This window comes from Rhamphochromis longiceps, linkage group LG9 (genome assembly GCF_057381845.1).
Source record: "Rhamphochromis longiceps isolate RC_006_pf linkage group LG9, R_longiceps_female_GT1.1, whole genome shotgun sequence".
Taxonomy (NCBI): Eukaryota; Metazoa; Chordata; class Actinopteri; order Cichliformes; family Cichlidae; genus Rhamphochromis; species Rhamphochromis longiceps.
The window spans coordinates 19,568,973-19,586,756 of NC_140565.1; the positions used below are offsets into that span (position 1 = coordinate 19,568,973).

A 17,784-nucleotide genomic window follows, 5' to 3' on the forward strand; every position below is an offset into this window, starting at 1 on the left:
ATCCGAAAGCATTGCAGATCCACTTTGTGTGAGTATTATGAAATGGATGAGAACTGACCCTATGAAATGTCCAAATAACCATACTACAATCTGCAAACACCCCTGCTTGACTTTCTATTTGCCCAAACACGACTTTGTGAATTACTGCAGGATGAAGTGAAATGGAAACTTTGGCAGAAAAGTCACAGAGTGGCTTCCAGAGGCAGAGAGCTGACTGGACTGAGGCCAGGGGACAGTGTCTGTCAGTCTCTTTGATTAACAAAATAACTCAAACAGGAGCAGGAAATGACCCACATATGTTACTGATGTCCTGCTCGCGTCCCCTAGCAGCGCTCCAAAGCTTTTGGCGGTCTCACTCAGACATGCAAGGAGCAATATTGTTTTTTAGAGGACGGATTACTCGTTCATCCATATCAAACGTTCTTATGCTCAAACACAGCTGGACGGAAAATCAACATCAAGTAACAGTGAAGACGTGCCAAAAATGTGCCGGTTATCTACCAGCCTTCAGTCTCTGAAAACACACTGAAAACTATAGAGAGGAATTTGGATTAAACTTGATGCATGTTTGAATGAAACTAATATGTCCTGACAGGTGCAGAAAGTGAGTGGTCTGTTTCCCCACAAATAAACTCGAGGGCGAATATTTGTCAGCGCTGCAGCTACAATCTGCCTTCCCCTGCACTTGTTCGCTCTGACTAAGCTGCTTGGCATTCTAACAACTGTAAACACACAGCAAATTCGTCTGCCAAATACAGACATGAGAGGGGGGGGGGGGGGGGGGGGAATCATTACTTCCGGCAACGAGTGTCATTCTCTCCTATGCGTGGCTCTGTGTGATGGTGCTGCCCCAGCAAAGGGCTACGCTGCATCTTAATAGCTTAGATTAGGGGTTAAGAATTCAATTCTCTTTGGATCTGCCCATTAAACTATCAGTCAGGCACAAGTGAGGCCAAACCCTTTGCCAAACAGTGCACAGAAAAGGAAGAGGGATTCATTTTGTTCAGCGTGTGAGTGGACCTTTAGTATGTTTTTGACAGCTGTTGTGCCGGCTTCCTGCATACAAACTGTGCAATAATGATGAGAGACAGTTCTTTTGATTTCAATTTTTCATAAGCTGTGCATGCCAAAACACCTATGCATGTATTTTTAATGTGATTTGACGTTAAATCTAGCTTTGAAAGCTTCTTCCTCTGAAGGGGGCAACAGGAATGCTGCTAACACACCAAACCTCGATGCTGATGCACAGTTCTCCCGTTCACTCGTCCTCTTTTATGGACTTCACGAGGTTCTCGTGACACCCTCATCCTCTTGACTGTGAGCAATGCTCCTAACATAGTCTAAAATAGACTTGGTCTGGCAATGACAGAGCACAGCGTTACATTATTGAAGAAGTCTGTGGCGCCGCTTGATACCCATTTGACCTATTCTTATTGCCTCAATTGCCATACTTCATTCTAACACCACAGCTAAAATTAACCCAGGAAAATCATTTTCATATATTCTGCATGAACCCAAGAAGTCTGTGAAGAATCCCTCTTTAGAGTGCGTAGAAGTGCACGGCTGTAAGTGTAGGCTATAATAGGTGGTCCTTAATAATGAACTCGTCTGCAGGGCTCTGAAAGGCTGGAAGGAGGACACTGGACTATACAGTGTGACTAACTTTAATTAGACATAATTATATCAAATTTAAAATGGAGATTAAAGTCAATGGAGCGTGTAATTGGGAAACAACCGATATCAACAGGTATCAAAACAGTGCTGCTTCACATTTAAAAATGGATTATGTGTGTCCGGGTGTGCATGTGTAAGTAACACAACCAGGAAAAAATTTAAGAAGTAAAGATTAAATAAAAATTAAACTTACGGGATTTGGATTCTGGTGAAGGTGGAGAGATACTTGAAACAGCAAGGTCGCTCTTTGATTTTTTTGGCTTCTTTGGGTGAATTTGCCACGGCTTTTCATAGTTGATGTAATCCCTCCGAGTGTTTTTGTTTTCTGTCAGGAAAGAGTCTGAATTTATGTTCAGCATATCATAGGACTATTTATCATGAACTGGGGGTACTATGTGCAAAGGCAAATACTTTGTTCTTCTTGTGTGTGTCTACCGCAACCATAAATGACAGCAAAGCACAGGAGACATTTTTGCTAAAATGAATCAAGGGCAAATATATTAAACTCTTTTTTTTTTTTTTTTGCGGGGTAGACAGGGAGTTTTGTTCGTCCAGGTCCGAGAGAAAGGCAGGGGACATGCAGCATATGTATAATGTGTTTGCATGTGTGTGTGCACCAACCTGGGGAGCTCTGTGCCCAAAGTGCAGCAGAACCTGAGAAAGCTCTGTGTAGCTTGCCAGGGCTGTCTTGCTTGGTCTGCAGGTGATCAATGAGAAAAGGGATTGGATGGTCTGGAGTCTCAGTTATCAATTTGGTCATCAACTCCTAGAGAAGAGGGCAAAGCAGAGAGCCATTAGAGCAAAAGTGGCACTGCAACAAGAGTGAGAGAGAAGGTCCGAGCAAGCGGAGTATCGGCCATGCTGATGCTGAGAAACACAATCAATCCCTAGAAGCATCCCAGGAGTTTTTTGGAGTTGAAATCACTCAAAGCAAGTGTGCGCGTCCAGCAAGTGGAGATTTATACCAAGCCCGGTATCACAGTCTTTAAATAATAAAAGATGGTACTAGTTTTTCCTTACAGACATGGAGCAGTTCCCTTCCGTGTCTATTAGTAAAACATGTCTGCAAGCTTGTTAAAAATCAGATGAGGCAAATAAGTATACAAGTAAATAAACACTGCAGGAATCAAGGGTGTTCTTCAGCAGCCTTTTCGCTGAGTAACATTTGAAATATGAAGGGCAATTTTTAAAAAATGCTCTAGAATACCAGAGAAAGCAAAATGAAGGCGCAAGTTTTTCTCCAGCATCACATCTGGTGATTTTCCAAAGTTTGCAGCCTGAAAGTGTTATTCTGACCACGTGCATTTGCACAGTTGAGAAGGTGTTGAGCAATCGTTGTGTTAGTATTGTGTATAATACACTTTCAGCAGGCCCACAGTGACATATGGGACTTTTCAAGGTATTTTGAGGGTTAGATTTCATTTTACTGACTTATTAGTCTGCCAATAACTCAGTATATATTTGTAATCTCTGATAAGTATGAGAAGGTGGCCCCTTCCTTTCTTTTTGAGCTGCATTTGACAATGGTACACAGACTAATATAAATTTTTAAAGTATGACTAGCGAATATAGCGCCACGGAGACCTGACTCAGTGCTGCACAAAGCTCCACGGATATGATGATGGCAGCCAGTTATAAAATTCAATATATCACCCATGCCTAGATAGTTTTGACACTTAGAGAGGAACTTGGCATTGGCAGTCTGACAAATATAAGGTGCACAACCCTGTGAATGTCACAAAAAGTGCACAACTCCTAGTTGTGCTCCTGACTTGGTGCACTGCAGGCTCTTCCAATCAGTTTGACACCGAAACAATTATTTACTCACAGCTTAAGTTAAAAATGGAAACCACACGGACACAAGTGGCGTGCACAAGACTTCCGCGGATGGTTGTTCATGTAGAAAGAGCGCCCAGATATTACATGTAAGCATAAGGATAAACTCACATTTTTGAATAAGGACATTTTGAGAAAAAAGCAGCAGAAAATGAAGAAGTGTACCTCAGAAAAAAAAGAGAGAAAAACACACTGGTGGGAGTCACAGTAACAGGTGCTGAGGGTGGAGGCCATATCTCACTCTGCATGCTAATTTCAAATCCTTCAAACGCATGATGGGAACTGCTTCAAACGAACGATCATGTTCAAACTAATCACGTCCTACCCGTTTACGACACATTCCCTCCTTGTACACACACACTGACAAAAAACACAACAACAGAAAAATATTAACACTGCCCAAAACACTTCTTAATACACTAGCTACGATACAAATGCAAGCGCAGAAGTGGGTTTTATTTTTCTTCACCTACAGAAAACCACAGAGCGAAACTCTTATATCACAGCTATAGGGAATAGCAGTCCCTTTGAATATGATGGGTGCAGTGAAATGAGCATATGTCTGCTCCTGTCAGTATATTTGTGTGTGCCGCTGCGATACGGTATGAGAACGAACTCTGTTTGACCAGTTTAAGCCATTCAGAGCAGAGCTCAGGCTGACTTCAGGATGACTACTGCAGTGAAGCAGAGAAGCCATTAGTGGACTGCAGTGAATTGGCAGTAATGTATGGATAAAATGAGTGCGTCTGTGTGTATGTGTGTGTTTAAGTATTTGTGATAGGATACACTGTAGAGTTGCTTACCTAGCAGAATTGTATTTTCCTACGCTTTGATGGCTGGTATGCATTTGCCAATATGAGTTTATTTGCATATGTGCGTGTTGTTGTTTTTTTAAGAGGTAGAGACAGGATAAAGAGAGCCTGCCTGTGTGTGTATTACAGCTGGCTAGTCTTGGCTGCACTATGTGTGCTCAGAAAGCTAATCAGGTAATTGGTCAGGGGGACATTCCTGCTCTGCCCCAGTGTCTACAGCAGCTCTGACAGGAAACAGCATGTGAATGGATAAACAGGGCGCATGCTGAAATGTCTCTCTGTAAAGGCCTAACAACACAGGCAACTCACGCCACTGTTTGCAGGAGTAGCACCACATGAGAGAATAGCGCACCGAGAGTTTAGCAAAGCAGCGCTCCTCACCATAGTCTAACAGTTTAAAACCTCTAAAAGTGGCACAAGGCAAAAGTTGTAATTACTGCTTAGTAGTTCCTGTGGGTAATTTAACTAACTTACCAACAGGAGGTCTATTACTGAAGGTTGTAATTTGGAAGCAAATGATGAGAACTCTGTTAAGTGCCCCAAGTGTTCATTTCTTTTTGCAGGAAAGGGGTAAAGGGAAGACGGTTCTTAGTGGGATGTGCGTTCACAGGGATGCACAGACAAGAGAAGGAAGCGATGATGCAAAGAAAGAAAAGATCCCATAGCTTGCAGCTACATGTGCATTCTGCACACGTCTGTACTGTACAGCACTCTTGTGTCAACATGTATTGATTGCACGCACTACAGAGTGTTCTGCTTCCAGCATGACACATGGCTGTTTAATGAGCTAAAGCACCTCTTCGTCCTTTACCATCTACAATGACAATTGTAATAAGGCAAAACCTCACACTGTAAGCAGCAGATCCCACTAAATCTGCACGGTGGATATGCAAGCATTTGCATTGCTCACGTATGCAGCGGAGCAAAGTAACCGTGTCTGACACTTTCACGTTCTATGGTAATGAGCTGCTTTAAATAACACCAGTCTTGTTTTGATAAGCACATGCTGTTAGACGGGTAATCACATTTCCTTCGACAGGAACCACAATAAGATGTAGACTCAAATTTGGGTCAACATTTTTCGGTGCAAGCTGACTTTAATACTATTTGGTTTGGACTTACTTGCACCAGCAGAACATCGTCCTTAACGTATGGTTTTATATGTGTGAGAGAGATTTAAAGAGTGCCCGAGAGTTTCGGTCTGTGAAGCGGTGATCTCCAAGCAGCCCAACAGGTGGCGGAAGCAACTGAGACAGTGGAGTCTCAGTTTGTATCTGTGCAGATGCGTCGTTTGGCGGGATATCTGCGTGCCCCAGGCAGTTTCGTTCGGTCACAGTAATTGACAAGCTGTCAGCCAGCCAAGAGACACCCATGTCCTTGGAAGCTCTCGAGGACTCTCTCCGGGGACAATAGCAGTCATGATACGCTCACTGATGCCTGATACCCCACAACTTAAACAAACTCCCTGAATTAAAAGTGGAAAGAAGTCGAAAATAAGAGACGAGGGCAAAGAGAAAGTTCTGGAGGTCGTGCATGAATAGCAGGCTGAGACAGTTTTGACGGTGGCATTGAAAGAGGACAGGAAGAGAGAACTCTACCAGGGTGGTGGGTAAGGACAAATCTTCAAACTCTGGTGACACAGAGTATCCACGCGGTTCAAGTGTCGGTTGCAGTATAATAAATTTTGCCAGTCCCAAGGGGTTCATTTCCATTTGTTACCTTGGACACTTGGATAATGATTTCTCTTGTGCAAATCAAAGACGGAATCACAAAGAACACGGACAAGAATAAAAAAGGCTGAAGTAAAAAAAACAAAACACCAGATACCGACAGAGCCAACGCTGCTTCACAAGCTCTGTGATTTAAGCGACTTTGCCTAAGCTTTAGTTCTTTTTTGTCAACCTGTGAGCTGATGAATTTCCTCCTCAGCCATTGTAGACTCCTGGTGGACTATTTGAGCTATGGATTTATGGATGCAAGGAGACACTGAGCCTGCAGCACACAACACTTACTCTGCATGAGTCGGCTTTCTGTGATGTCTGTGTTCCAAAGAGGAAGTATATCTATTCACATATCTACTGAGACAAGCGCAGTGTGTCTGTATTGCAAGTATGAGGGTAGACATAAGAGGATTTCAGCAGTATAGAGCACATTTACACATTTTATTTCAGGCTTGCTTGAATAAAATCAGTGTCACCTTCAGCATGTTCCAGACTTGCAGAAACAGCTCCTCCAATACTCCCTGGAGGGCTTCCTGTCCCTGTCACCTATAGAAGAGGCCAATGGCTGCCAATGATTTACTTATTCTTTCTGTTAATAAAATATGTCAATGCAAAGTCATATCACAGGTGACTTAAGGTGACATGTGAGTGTCTTTATAGTTCAGAGCCAACGTAGGTGAAGACACGCAGAGGGAGAGCAAGAGATGTGCTGGTGGAAGACATCCAAACCCTGAATAAGCAGGAAGGCAAGAGCAGAAGAGATCATGTGGAAGAGGAGACTACAGGAGAGGCAATGTCACCTGGCCAGACTGGCACCAGCAGATAAAACTGCTCTCGTCTTCCTCGCTGATATGCACCCTTCACTTGCTTTGTCCTTGCGGAGTATTTGCTGATTATGTTTGACCGGTTTCACTGTAGGGCGCTGTTGGATTGACAAAATTTGCCAAAGCAATTTTCAATCAAACATCTTCCAGTATCACATCTTTCCCCTTTCCATTCGCATTTGTTTCTCCTGCAGTTTAATTTGTGCCATTTACTGTTCTCTGTCACTTCTGCACTTCTGCAACTAGGGAGAGCAATTATTATCACCCTCTATTTATTTCCGTATGGTTTCCGATACTGTTGGATTAATAACAATAAAATAAGCGTGTAAATGCTAATTTGCTTATCATCTTTTTGGTAATTATCTGTGGTGCTTGCTGTGTTCCACAGGAACAGATTTATTCACAACATTTATACGTGACTTAACCTTTTCAAAACCTACATGACGATCTTTCTGCTGCACAGCAATCAAGTAATTAAAATAGAAAACGAAACGCACAGAGGCCTTGCTATGACTATCACTGCATTCAATGTATTTTGTGTTCTATATGAGAAACACTTTTTCTTCACAAAGCTCTTCTTTGCAAACTTCTTGGGTATCTTTTGTATATCTTTTTAACTACACATCAACTTCACACAGTCACAAGACTACCTAGCATTTGAAAAATCAGAAAAACTGAATTTTATTTACTACGCTCACTGAACACTTTATTAGGGACACTTTGCCCCATATTGCCCACACTATTACACCACCATGTGCCTAAACTCGTAAGAAAAGCCAGGATGGACTCGTGCTTTGATTTTGGTTAGACAAGCTTCTATCAGCTGAATGCTGCAGCAGAATCTTCTATTGTTCAAAAGTTTTGGTGAGCTCTTGTGTCAGTTTTTTGACACAGTGTGGACCTCTGCTGCTGTAGCCCATCTGTTTCATTCAGAGATGGTCTTCTCTGTTGCTTTCCTATCACCTCGAACCAGTCTGGCCATTTTTGGCTGATCTCTGGCATCAACACGCCATTTTCACTCAAAGAACTGCTGTTCTTTAAGTATCGTCCCAATTTTGCCACTTTTTTATCGCCATCACTCAAGGATCTCATCCACGAGCCAGCTCTACGTCAACAGTGTGTAGATTATCCTCTTCAAAATAACATACTGTGTAGCACAATACAATTTGGGACAACTAATACTAGTTAGAGCTAAAGTTGGGAAGACACAGAATGAGCACTGTGGATTGTTTCCGCCATCATTTACATTAAAGCTGAGCTGGAAAGGTAATGGACAAACAGCCAAATGAACTTTGTCTTTGCAACCTTTAAAAACACACACATTATAGAAATACATACAGTATGAGCACTGATAGTGTCTGCACACTGTACACACATGGTCATTAGTCACCAGCTGAACAAACAGAGGGCAACTGTCAAGGCTCTTTGTATCACATGATCAGCTCTCCTACACCACCAGCATGACTATCAGCTTCACACATCAGTAAGCCCCCAGGATCAGCGGGCTGGAAATGGACGTGATATCTTTATTAGCATGCACCAGAGCCACTGTACTCTCTCTCTCTCCTGATTGTTTCCTGTCTTCTTACAAATACAAGGATACTCCTTCCCCCTGCCTAACACTGCACGCTTTAAGTCTTCCTCATTTTGGACTTCACTCATCGTGTCCCTGCTCGATCTTCCAGATACCACAGAAATGCTTTACCTTCCCTCTTTGTCCCCATCCTGCACTCCCTCAGGACCAACCTGGCCTTGGGCCGTGTGTTGAGCCGCCTGTCTCGTGGTAATAATAATGATAATAATAATAATGGATACTTTATTGATCCCCATGGGGAAATTACTTGTTTTTCTCTGCATTTGACCCATTCACTCAGTGAAGCAGTGGGCAGCCCACTAAGCAGGCGCCCGGGGAGCAGTGTGTAGGGACGGTACCTTGCTCAGGGGTACCTCAGGGTAGCCGTTAAGTGGATTCGAACCGCCGACCTTCCGATCATGGGGCGACCACTTTACCTACTGAGCTATCCCTGCCCCATAATTACTAATAAAGTTACACCCTTTGTAATTAATGATACATTTTTGTCGATGTTCTTGTTTATTCGACCTAGATGAAACAACACTGTAATGGATGAAGTAACATTTATGTTTTGTAGTACATTTTCAATATGTCACACTGGCCTATTTTACAAGTGCTCGTTAAATGGCCGTAACGCTGTTATCATTTGTGCTAGAGATGAAATGCAAACAGCTTTGGAAAGAATAGAAGAAATTTGCTGTAAAAAAAGTCAGCTCCACCTGGATTTTACCATGTGCTCGTCACATGATCTGACTCCTCGACAGTTTTAATCTAAGGAGAAAATTAAAATTGTCCCTGAAAGATGAGAATTATTTTGTAATTTTACAGCCAAAATTACAAAAAACATCCAGGTGACCTGTATGATACTTGGATGATAAAGGATTAAGGAGTCTAGTCAGATTCTCTGAGCACCGAAAGTCCTTTTGAATTTTTCTTCACAAATTTGCTTAACCCCATGACGTTCTCGCTCAAAGTGATTAGAAAAGGAGGTAGGAGGTCATTTTTTGGATTATTTGACGGTACCCTCTCCCTCCTGTCTGCCACATCCTGATTAGTCTCCCCCCCGCCCCCCAAACACCTGTTCCCTATTTGCCAATTACTCACCCATCTCCCATCAGTGAGCTGCTCACTGCAGGATGTGCTGTTCCTGTATGTTCCCTGTCAGATCGTCTTACTTTCACCATGTCAAGATTTCCAGGCATTTCTTAGTTTTTCTTGTTTTCTAGTGTTCTTGTTATTTCTCATGTTTAGTCATTGATTTTCTTGTGTATGACCTTTTTGGGCTGTTTTATGGATTTGCCTTTTGCCTGCTCCCTACTTGGACTGTTTACTTTGCTGCCTTCCTTGTTCCTATGATCACTGCTTATTTTTGACTAAAAATATAGACTTTGGACATTTACTAAGCCTACCCTGTGTTCTCTGTTCAAGTCCTTTCCTCTCGTTGTTACATTGCAGAAAATACTGACCTTATTTCCTGTTGAAAGGGAAAAAATAAGTTGAAAGAAAAGAAATCAGACAGCAATCCAAGTTCAAAGAATATCAATTATATTAAATCCTGATCTGACTGACCTATGATACACATTCCTAAAAAATAAGACCAATGTTCTTCTGTGTTCTAATTTATAGTTAATTTAATGATTTTACAAAATATACTGTTAATGGCATTTTCTAATCATTTGAATGACAGCTCTGCAGTCTTACAAGAAACGGATGCAGGCAGAAACATGGATATCAGCATAGAGAGTGAAGGTGAGACAAAGGTTCTACCTCTGTAGGGCGGATGCTGTTTGGTTATGAAAAGTATGACATGGACCAGAAAACTGTACTTTGCAAATTATGACTTAGGTCAACTCAAATACCAAGTAGTCCCACATGCATTAAACTGTGACGCACTGTGTTTTCTGACACCTTTCTAACCAATTTGAGCTAAAGTAGTTCATCTGTTGCATTGAACTACTCAGCCTTAGCCTTTGGTCCCCACATGCATCAACGAGTCTTGGCCATCCATCACTGCTCCGTCCTTGGACCAGTTTAAGATACCGACCACCGGAGACCAGGAACACCCCACAAGAGCTGCAGTTTTGAAGATACCCTGATCCATTCATCTAGTCATTGCAATTTGGCCCTTGTCAAACAAATCTTTATGCTTGCCTATTTTTTTTTTTTTTTTTTTTTGCTTTCAACACATTGACTTTGAGGATAAAGAGGTTTGGGTTACATCTCACAGTCCTAGTTCCATTGTAAAGTCAAATGCTCAAAGTAATTAAGATCAAGCAACGTAAATTAATATTGTAATTTATCAAATTTTATGTGACTTTTTTACTTTTTGACTGATGGCTCTCAATTAACATGAATCAATTCAATATTTTAGGTCTTTAACTATTAAGCATTTTATTAAGTCTTATTTCAGAGTATTTGTTTGTATTGTGTGAATATGCACTGTTTCATTGTTTCAGTGTCTTAAGTGGGCGCGACAGGACTCCAGGTTTGTAGTGGCTCAATTTTGGACAATAACATAAATAATATGCTCTAAAGTGTCCAGCACTTTAATTTACCTGCAATTAAGCAGAACATTTAACATGTTATAACAGCAATTATCTACCTGAGTTCTGCCATTTGGTTTTCCTATACAGTGTAGATAATCTTGAAATGGGAAGAAATCACAGTAAATGCAGGTCTGACACAGTGAACACATATTTATTAAGTTTAGGTGTATGTTTATGGCCAACAAGAAATATTAAAGTTTCACTGAGACAGAAAGATGAGGGATGTTGGTAATAATGTTGGTGAAAAATAAGCTGCAAAACACTCAATCACACAGAGTCCAGTAAATTATCTCCAAAGGAAGTGGATCAATAGGTCAGGTGGTGTGTGTCTGTGCATATACATGTTTCCCAGCCCTACCTGACCTCTTAACAGCACTGCAGGGCTGGACTTCTTAAACCCTGGACGCAGCACATTAGCAGAACTACACAGCTGAGCAAGTTGGAGTGGAACTTTTCTACGTGAACGGATAAACAGTTCACTCAGAGAAATCTTGAGGGAGAAGCAAAGTCATTTAACTTCACTCGAAGCAGAAACACCAATAAGTAGAAACTGAGCAGCCTACTCGTTTAAATTCCTGCACCTTGACCCAAAGCATTGGCTCAAACAAAGTGCAAATTCAGTACAGGTGTTCTTTTTTCCCCAGTCATCGATTTCAAATCTGTCATTCTCACTGTGTAGAACTAATTGAACCTGATCTTCTTTTTTTAAGGCATATGAATGATGAAAGCAATACATACACAAACTTCAAAGAAATTATATGCATTCGTGTTGCGCCGATATTTTAGAAGCAACAGTATTTTCCATTTGCAAGTTTCTAAACACTGTTGTGAACAATCCAGACCTGTTCTATTTAATTAAATATGTATGTAAATCACACTAAATACAGTCTACATCATTAGTGAACTTCATTAATATCGCCGAGCAATCACAGCAGCCTCTAAACTATAACAAATACTCAATTCATGTCAAACCTGTATTCAAGCTATTAAAGTCACAAAGGAGAAAAAGTCAGACCCCAATTGCTTCACAGAGCAGGGCTGTATTTCAACATCTGACTGTTACACCAGTTTCCAGTTCAATGCTGTGACATTTTTTTGATCCAGGCAACATTTACATGATCCATCAGTTCACAGTTCCAACAGAACCATTATATCGGCTAAGACATGATTGACAGATCACAGCGGGGAGGAATATGAGAGCGGGTTTTTTTACACCGTCTGCTGATAAAGGCAAAGAATGCACCATTTTACACCAACTGTGTTACACGAGTTTAAATGTCAGAAGCTTGCAGGTAGATCCTGCAGATCCTCCTTCGATAAAGCAAAGATTAAAGAATTAGACCCATTATTTCATTCAATTAATGAGCCCTGTGTGTTGACAAATGTCAGGAAAGGGGGGCTTTTATAGTTTTAAAAAGTGGCATTTACAATGGAGTATCATACCGAGTATAACAACGAAACCTGAGCATGTGACCTTCAGCTTGCTTTAATGCCTAACACTGACTGGGATTTGTCACATTGCAGTGAAACTGCTAAGGCATTGGAAAAGGGCAGGTGTTTGAAAAGAATATCAATTTACCAAAACACTTTACAATACGTTAGAGAGCAATTACTTCAGTTATTATGAGAGGCTGCTTCACTGTTTTGGAAGAATATTATGTCTGTGTTGACTCAGCTTGCTATCTCTGCAAAGCAACTATTTCATTAGTGGGGTGGGGTGGGAGATCGATTCTCTGGCAAATCATAAGCTGTGTCTCATCAGGGCGAGTAAATGAACCCTCACTTCTACTCACACTGTTTAAGACTGCAGCTGGGTATGAGGAAGGAGTGATGGCGCTTTGCCTTAGGAGGAAAAAAATTAAGCTGAAGTTGGATTTTTATGCAACATGAAAGCCAAGGGTAGATTGGTACAGATCGGAGAGTTCAAGGAGGGAGGGAGGACTTAAACATACATAGCCAATATTGTAAGAGGACTCTTAATGGAGACAAAGGACGTCTTTTATTTCCATAACAAACTTGTACACTTGCGTTCGGAAAGGCTCTTCAATAAATATATTTAGGAGATCCTTCAGCAAACAAAGGGCGGCCTTTACTATGAAGAGTTATGTAAAAGCTGAAGGAGACAATCCATTTATATTTTCTGTACGAATTAGATCGTTCGCTAAAGAACGTCTCTACAGAGTACTACCGCTACACACAATTTCTGCACTAATGAGCTAAAAGACTCCTGGGAATACAAGTGTTTAAGTTCAATCATCATTAATTTAGTGGTGTTGTGACGGTTATGCTGCGTTTGGACTTTTTTTGTGTGGATGTGTGATCCACTTTCCACTGTTTGTGTATCTGAGAACAGTGTTGAAGTTTAGCTAGCAACGAGCCACCACAACAGAGATTAATTACCTGTGGCTAGTATTCAAGTATTCATCAGTGTTCCTGTGACAGTGCAGTGAAATGAATACCATGTTTTTAAGCTTGCTATCTTGTCATAATCAAGGGCCCGAGTGCAGAAGACTGCAGTTCCTTTAGTGGCCCTTTGAGGCTGGTTCCACAAGCAAGTCAGCCACGTTAAACCTCACCGAGGAAAGAAACCACTTTAAAGCCCGCTACAATTTTTTGCTACTTCTCATCAACTCAAAGAACTAGATCTCTCAGTCGTGTTTGTGGTGTCGGTGCCTTTTCAAAGTACATTATCTCTCCAAACTGTCCCATTCTGTTGCTTGATCACTAAGCCTGCTAGCATTTTATGTCATTAGGAGATGTCTGTTTATGTGCGCTGCACCCATAGAATTCCTCTTGCTTTGCTAATGTAGCCTGACAGCTCATACTGATAACTGTCCCCTTCACCTTCAAAACAGGGTCCCACAAACCAACAGGTGATATCACAGTGGTTACATCCAAATGGGCATAGTTCAAAAACAATAAAAACTAACCTCATAGCCAGCAACATGTAGCTTGAGAACCTGGTTAGTGGTTTTACACTCAATGCCCACTTTGTTAGTCACGCCTGTTAAACTTCTTATTAACGCTTTAATTGGCCAATCACACGTCACCAACTAAGTGCATTTAATCATGTAGACATGGCTGAGACGACCTGCTGAAGTTCAAACTGAGCATCAGAATGGGGAAGAAAAGTGATTTGAATGTGACATGTTTATTGGTGCCAGACATAGTGGTCTACTTCAGAAACTCTGGATCTACTGTACAACATATTGAACCTTGTGGCAGATGGGTTACAGCAGCAGAAGACCACACCACGCAACACTCCTGTCAGCTGAAAATAGCAAACTGAGGTCGCTATTTGAAAGGATGAAGCCATCCTGCCTTGTTTCAAAGGCATAGACCGGTGTAATGGTGTAGGGGATATTTTGTTGACACACTTTGTACCAATTGAGCATCATTTAAACACCACAGCCTACATGAGGATGGTTAGTGAGCATGTCCATCCCTTCATAACTACAGTGTACCCATCTTAAATAATAATAGTGTCCAATGACTGTAGCTCTATGACACTTTAATATATTTTTGTACAAAACTATTTATGGAGATTAAAAAAGAAAGAGTAAAATGGCCTCTATTATATAGTGTGGTGGTGTAATATCTTTCACAGTAAGAGTGCTGCAGATTATAGAATGCATATTATAAAAGCAGCACTTTGATGTAGGCAATTCTAACTGGCAGCACATTATTGTAATTTAACAGGGCAAGTTTTAAAGTGTTTGTGATCACGATGGCTTCTTGTTTATAATGAATCTCTGTAATACAAGACCATTATACTGTAATAGTATCACTACATTTTGTTTTTGTAGTTCACTTTGCCATAACTGTCCACACTGTGCTCTTGTAGTACCTTAATTACAAGTACATTTATAAATTCATTTTACCTGTAGGTGTTGTATTGTTTGGATATCAAGCTTCCAGCGAGCCCCTTTTTTGGTCTGAGCAGCACAGAACAGCTGTATCATTCCTTCACCTGTATCAATGTTCTACATCTGATCCAAAAAAAAGAAAAAAAAAAAGAAAAAGAAAAGAAATTACAGCGAGAATTCAAACCTCTCTTCAGGACTTGTCCAATAAAATAAAAAAAAGAACTTGTTTCTTCACAACTGAAAGCACACGGATGGATTTTCTTTAGGACAACAATGAAATGGTCAAGGGTTTTCAAGCACAGCAGCAGGGTAGCAGCTACATCATTTTTCTCATGAGGAGAGCGACAGAGCCAGGAGAGTTTTCAATATCCTCCTCTTACTACACCTCTTTCTCCCTCCTGGCAGTTTCCCCAGCAAATCTACACGACACAATGCAGCCTCACAACACGCCATTCGCAGCCTATTTGCTGTGAACACCTCGCCAACGATCCCCGTCTCTGTAACTCAGAATAACAAGTCTGTTTGATAACTTTGGGAGACAACTCTGGATGTGAATGGCTCACTATAAAGTCTCGTCACAGATGTTTGCAACAAATGCATTTTTGATCAGCGCGCCGAGCACTTCCTTGGCTTTAATCGCCTTCAATCGTCACATGAAGGAAACACAATTTAATTGAGCACGGAGCAAGGAATGAAAAAGAAATCACAGACAGGCGGCAGGGACGGGTGGGGAGGGGGGGACAGGTGGAAGAGGAATATGGAGGGAGCAAAGACAAACAATCAGAGATTACAGAGGCCTTTCAACTGAGCGGTTTTGAGCCTGGTAGGAAGATTTTCTCTCTTCTACGCTGGTGAAATGCATGTTAGGCTTGATTCACTGTCCACGGTGCTGAAACAAGCCACAGCAGCTCCTGTAATCCATGCACTTCAAGCTCTGTGCGTTTGCCGCTTCCACACATGCAGCTGGGGAAAAGTGAAGCGTCAGCACATTTGTGAAGCACAAGTATAGTCAGTTCACGTATACAGCCATCCCTCTGTATCCTTGCCTTCTTCTCATGGTGATAAGTGATTCTTGAAATCAGACTTCTGCACCTCAGAGAAAAGCTACTTCTAATAAATCTGATTATGTCTCACACCCGTGCAGACCTGCTTTCAGCAATTAATCCAGGAGCAAACAAGGGATGAAGTCATGCTTTTCCTAACCCCCTGGGTTTCTTACTGCAGCTCTAACCCCCGATGAAGAACACACAGACGGTTTCAGTGACAAACACACAGCGAGGGTGGCTGTGTCCTCTGTAGCACAACGTATAGTAAAAGCTAAGCCTACTGTGTCCAGTCTGAATTACAACTGGCTTCCCCCAACTTCACCAAACTGTAAAAGGCACAGAGAGGATGCTACATCCCAGTCTTCTTAAATGCAAATCACCAGCAGAAGGATGTAAGCTTGGAGATGTGAGGGCAGACAGAGCAGCCGATATTGCTTTATAGGGTTTGCAGTGTCGTTTAAAGGGAAGCGCAGGGGGAAGACATCGGCTGTAGAAGTGCAAGAAAATAAATGTTTTTATTTGAAACCAGCCCTTCTGATTTAAACTATACGACGCATAAGTAATAATGCAGTAATAAGACAGTGACAGTTCACGCAAACGCGCGCTCGCCATTTGGCACAAACTATAAATTAAAGCGAATAACGCAGTCCGGTGCACAGCAGTGGTGGTCCTTTAAACCGGCTGCCAATAACTTCGGAGTTGGATGCACATTCGTACACTCACCTCAAACAAGGGTCCGATTTTATTCTTCTCCAGATACGACTGAATTCTTGACTGTTGAAGAGACGCCATGGAGAAACTGTTGTGTTGAGCTTTTAGCGGGATGAAATCATGAGGTGAGCCGCTGTCATTCGTCCTTCAGGAGACGTCTCGGCGAATTGAAATGTAGAAAATGTGCACCGAGCCACGTTAAGTTCAGGCAGGTTTGCGTCAAGTGCGGAGCGGGTGACTCTGAGTCCGGCTCATCCTGGAGGAGAGTCAGCCCGGGACCTTCCCCAGCTTGTCGCCTTACTGACTCTGTGGCTGTAGCTTCCCCGCATGAGCCAATGCCACAGCGGCTCTGTGACAGGGATTACAAATCTTCCGCTTACTGGCTGCCAGTTTTAACCGCGCCACGGCCACTCCCACTTATACACCGGGCACTGCCTAGCACTATCTTTAACGAGACTGTGGCGTGTGCGTGCGCGCGCTTCAGCATGATAATTGAGCAACAAAGTCGTGCACTGACCAGTTACTGCGCATTCTGCTAATTACCACAAGGAAACAAGCGCACTTCTCTCCTCGTAGCTTTAATTAGACCACATTACCTGCACACTGATAAGTAAAACTGCATGCACACCTAAATAAAGAGTTGTGGAAAGGCGGGTACCTTCTACACCAACCACAACCAACATGGCCGGTGGAAAAATGGTCATTTTCAGGAGTAAATCAACTACAGAAGTGTCCCCTATAATCAGCTTTAATGTACATTTTACAAACTGTATACATGGCAGGATTATTATTATTATTTTGTAGGATTTTGAAGGGAATATGCAGAAAAACCCCAATCATCTTCATTTTTACATTGATCATACAGAGGCATACGGTCTATGTAGGAAACATCACCCTTTGCATAGTAGCAAGCTAGTCATCCACTCTACAATGATAGCATGTTTTAATCCTGAGTATTGTCAATATATATATAAAAATATAGGAACACAGAATATAGCTCCTAACTGTATGCTGTTTTATGTTAATACTGATAAAAATCACTGAAAAATCTTCATGTGCATGCCTAACAATCTGAACCCAGTGAGACAGTATGACTCTATCAATACTTTCCCCCCTTGTTTTTCTTTCTTTTTGCTAAATGCTGTGCATATTAACAAGTGAATAAACATCTTTTC

The 17,784-nt window shown here is 41.7% G+C and overlaps 1 protein-coding gene across 2 annotated transcripts in view; it reads right to left on the reverse strand.

Annotated features, from left to right (window-relative positions):
• Positions 1-16,916, reverse strand: part of lg9h8orf34 (linkage group 9 C8orf34 homolog) — a 73,128-nt gene extending 56,212 nt beyond the window's left edge. For both annotated transcript variants that reach the window (XM_085418651.1, XM_085418652.1), the window contains exons 1-3: positions 16,622-16,916; positions 2,296-2,440; positions 1,868-1,999 (exon numbers count right to left, since the gene is read on the reverse strand). In XM_085418651.1, coding sequence (XP_085274777.1) covers positions 1,868-1,999; positions 2,296-2,440; positions 16,622-16,690 — 346 coding nt within the window. In that variant the 5' untranslated portion in view covers positions 16,691-16,916. The remainder of the gene's footprint in view (positions 1-1,867; positions 2,000-2,295; positions 2,441-16,621) is intronic.
• Positions 16,917-17,784: the final 868 nt, after the last annotated feature.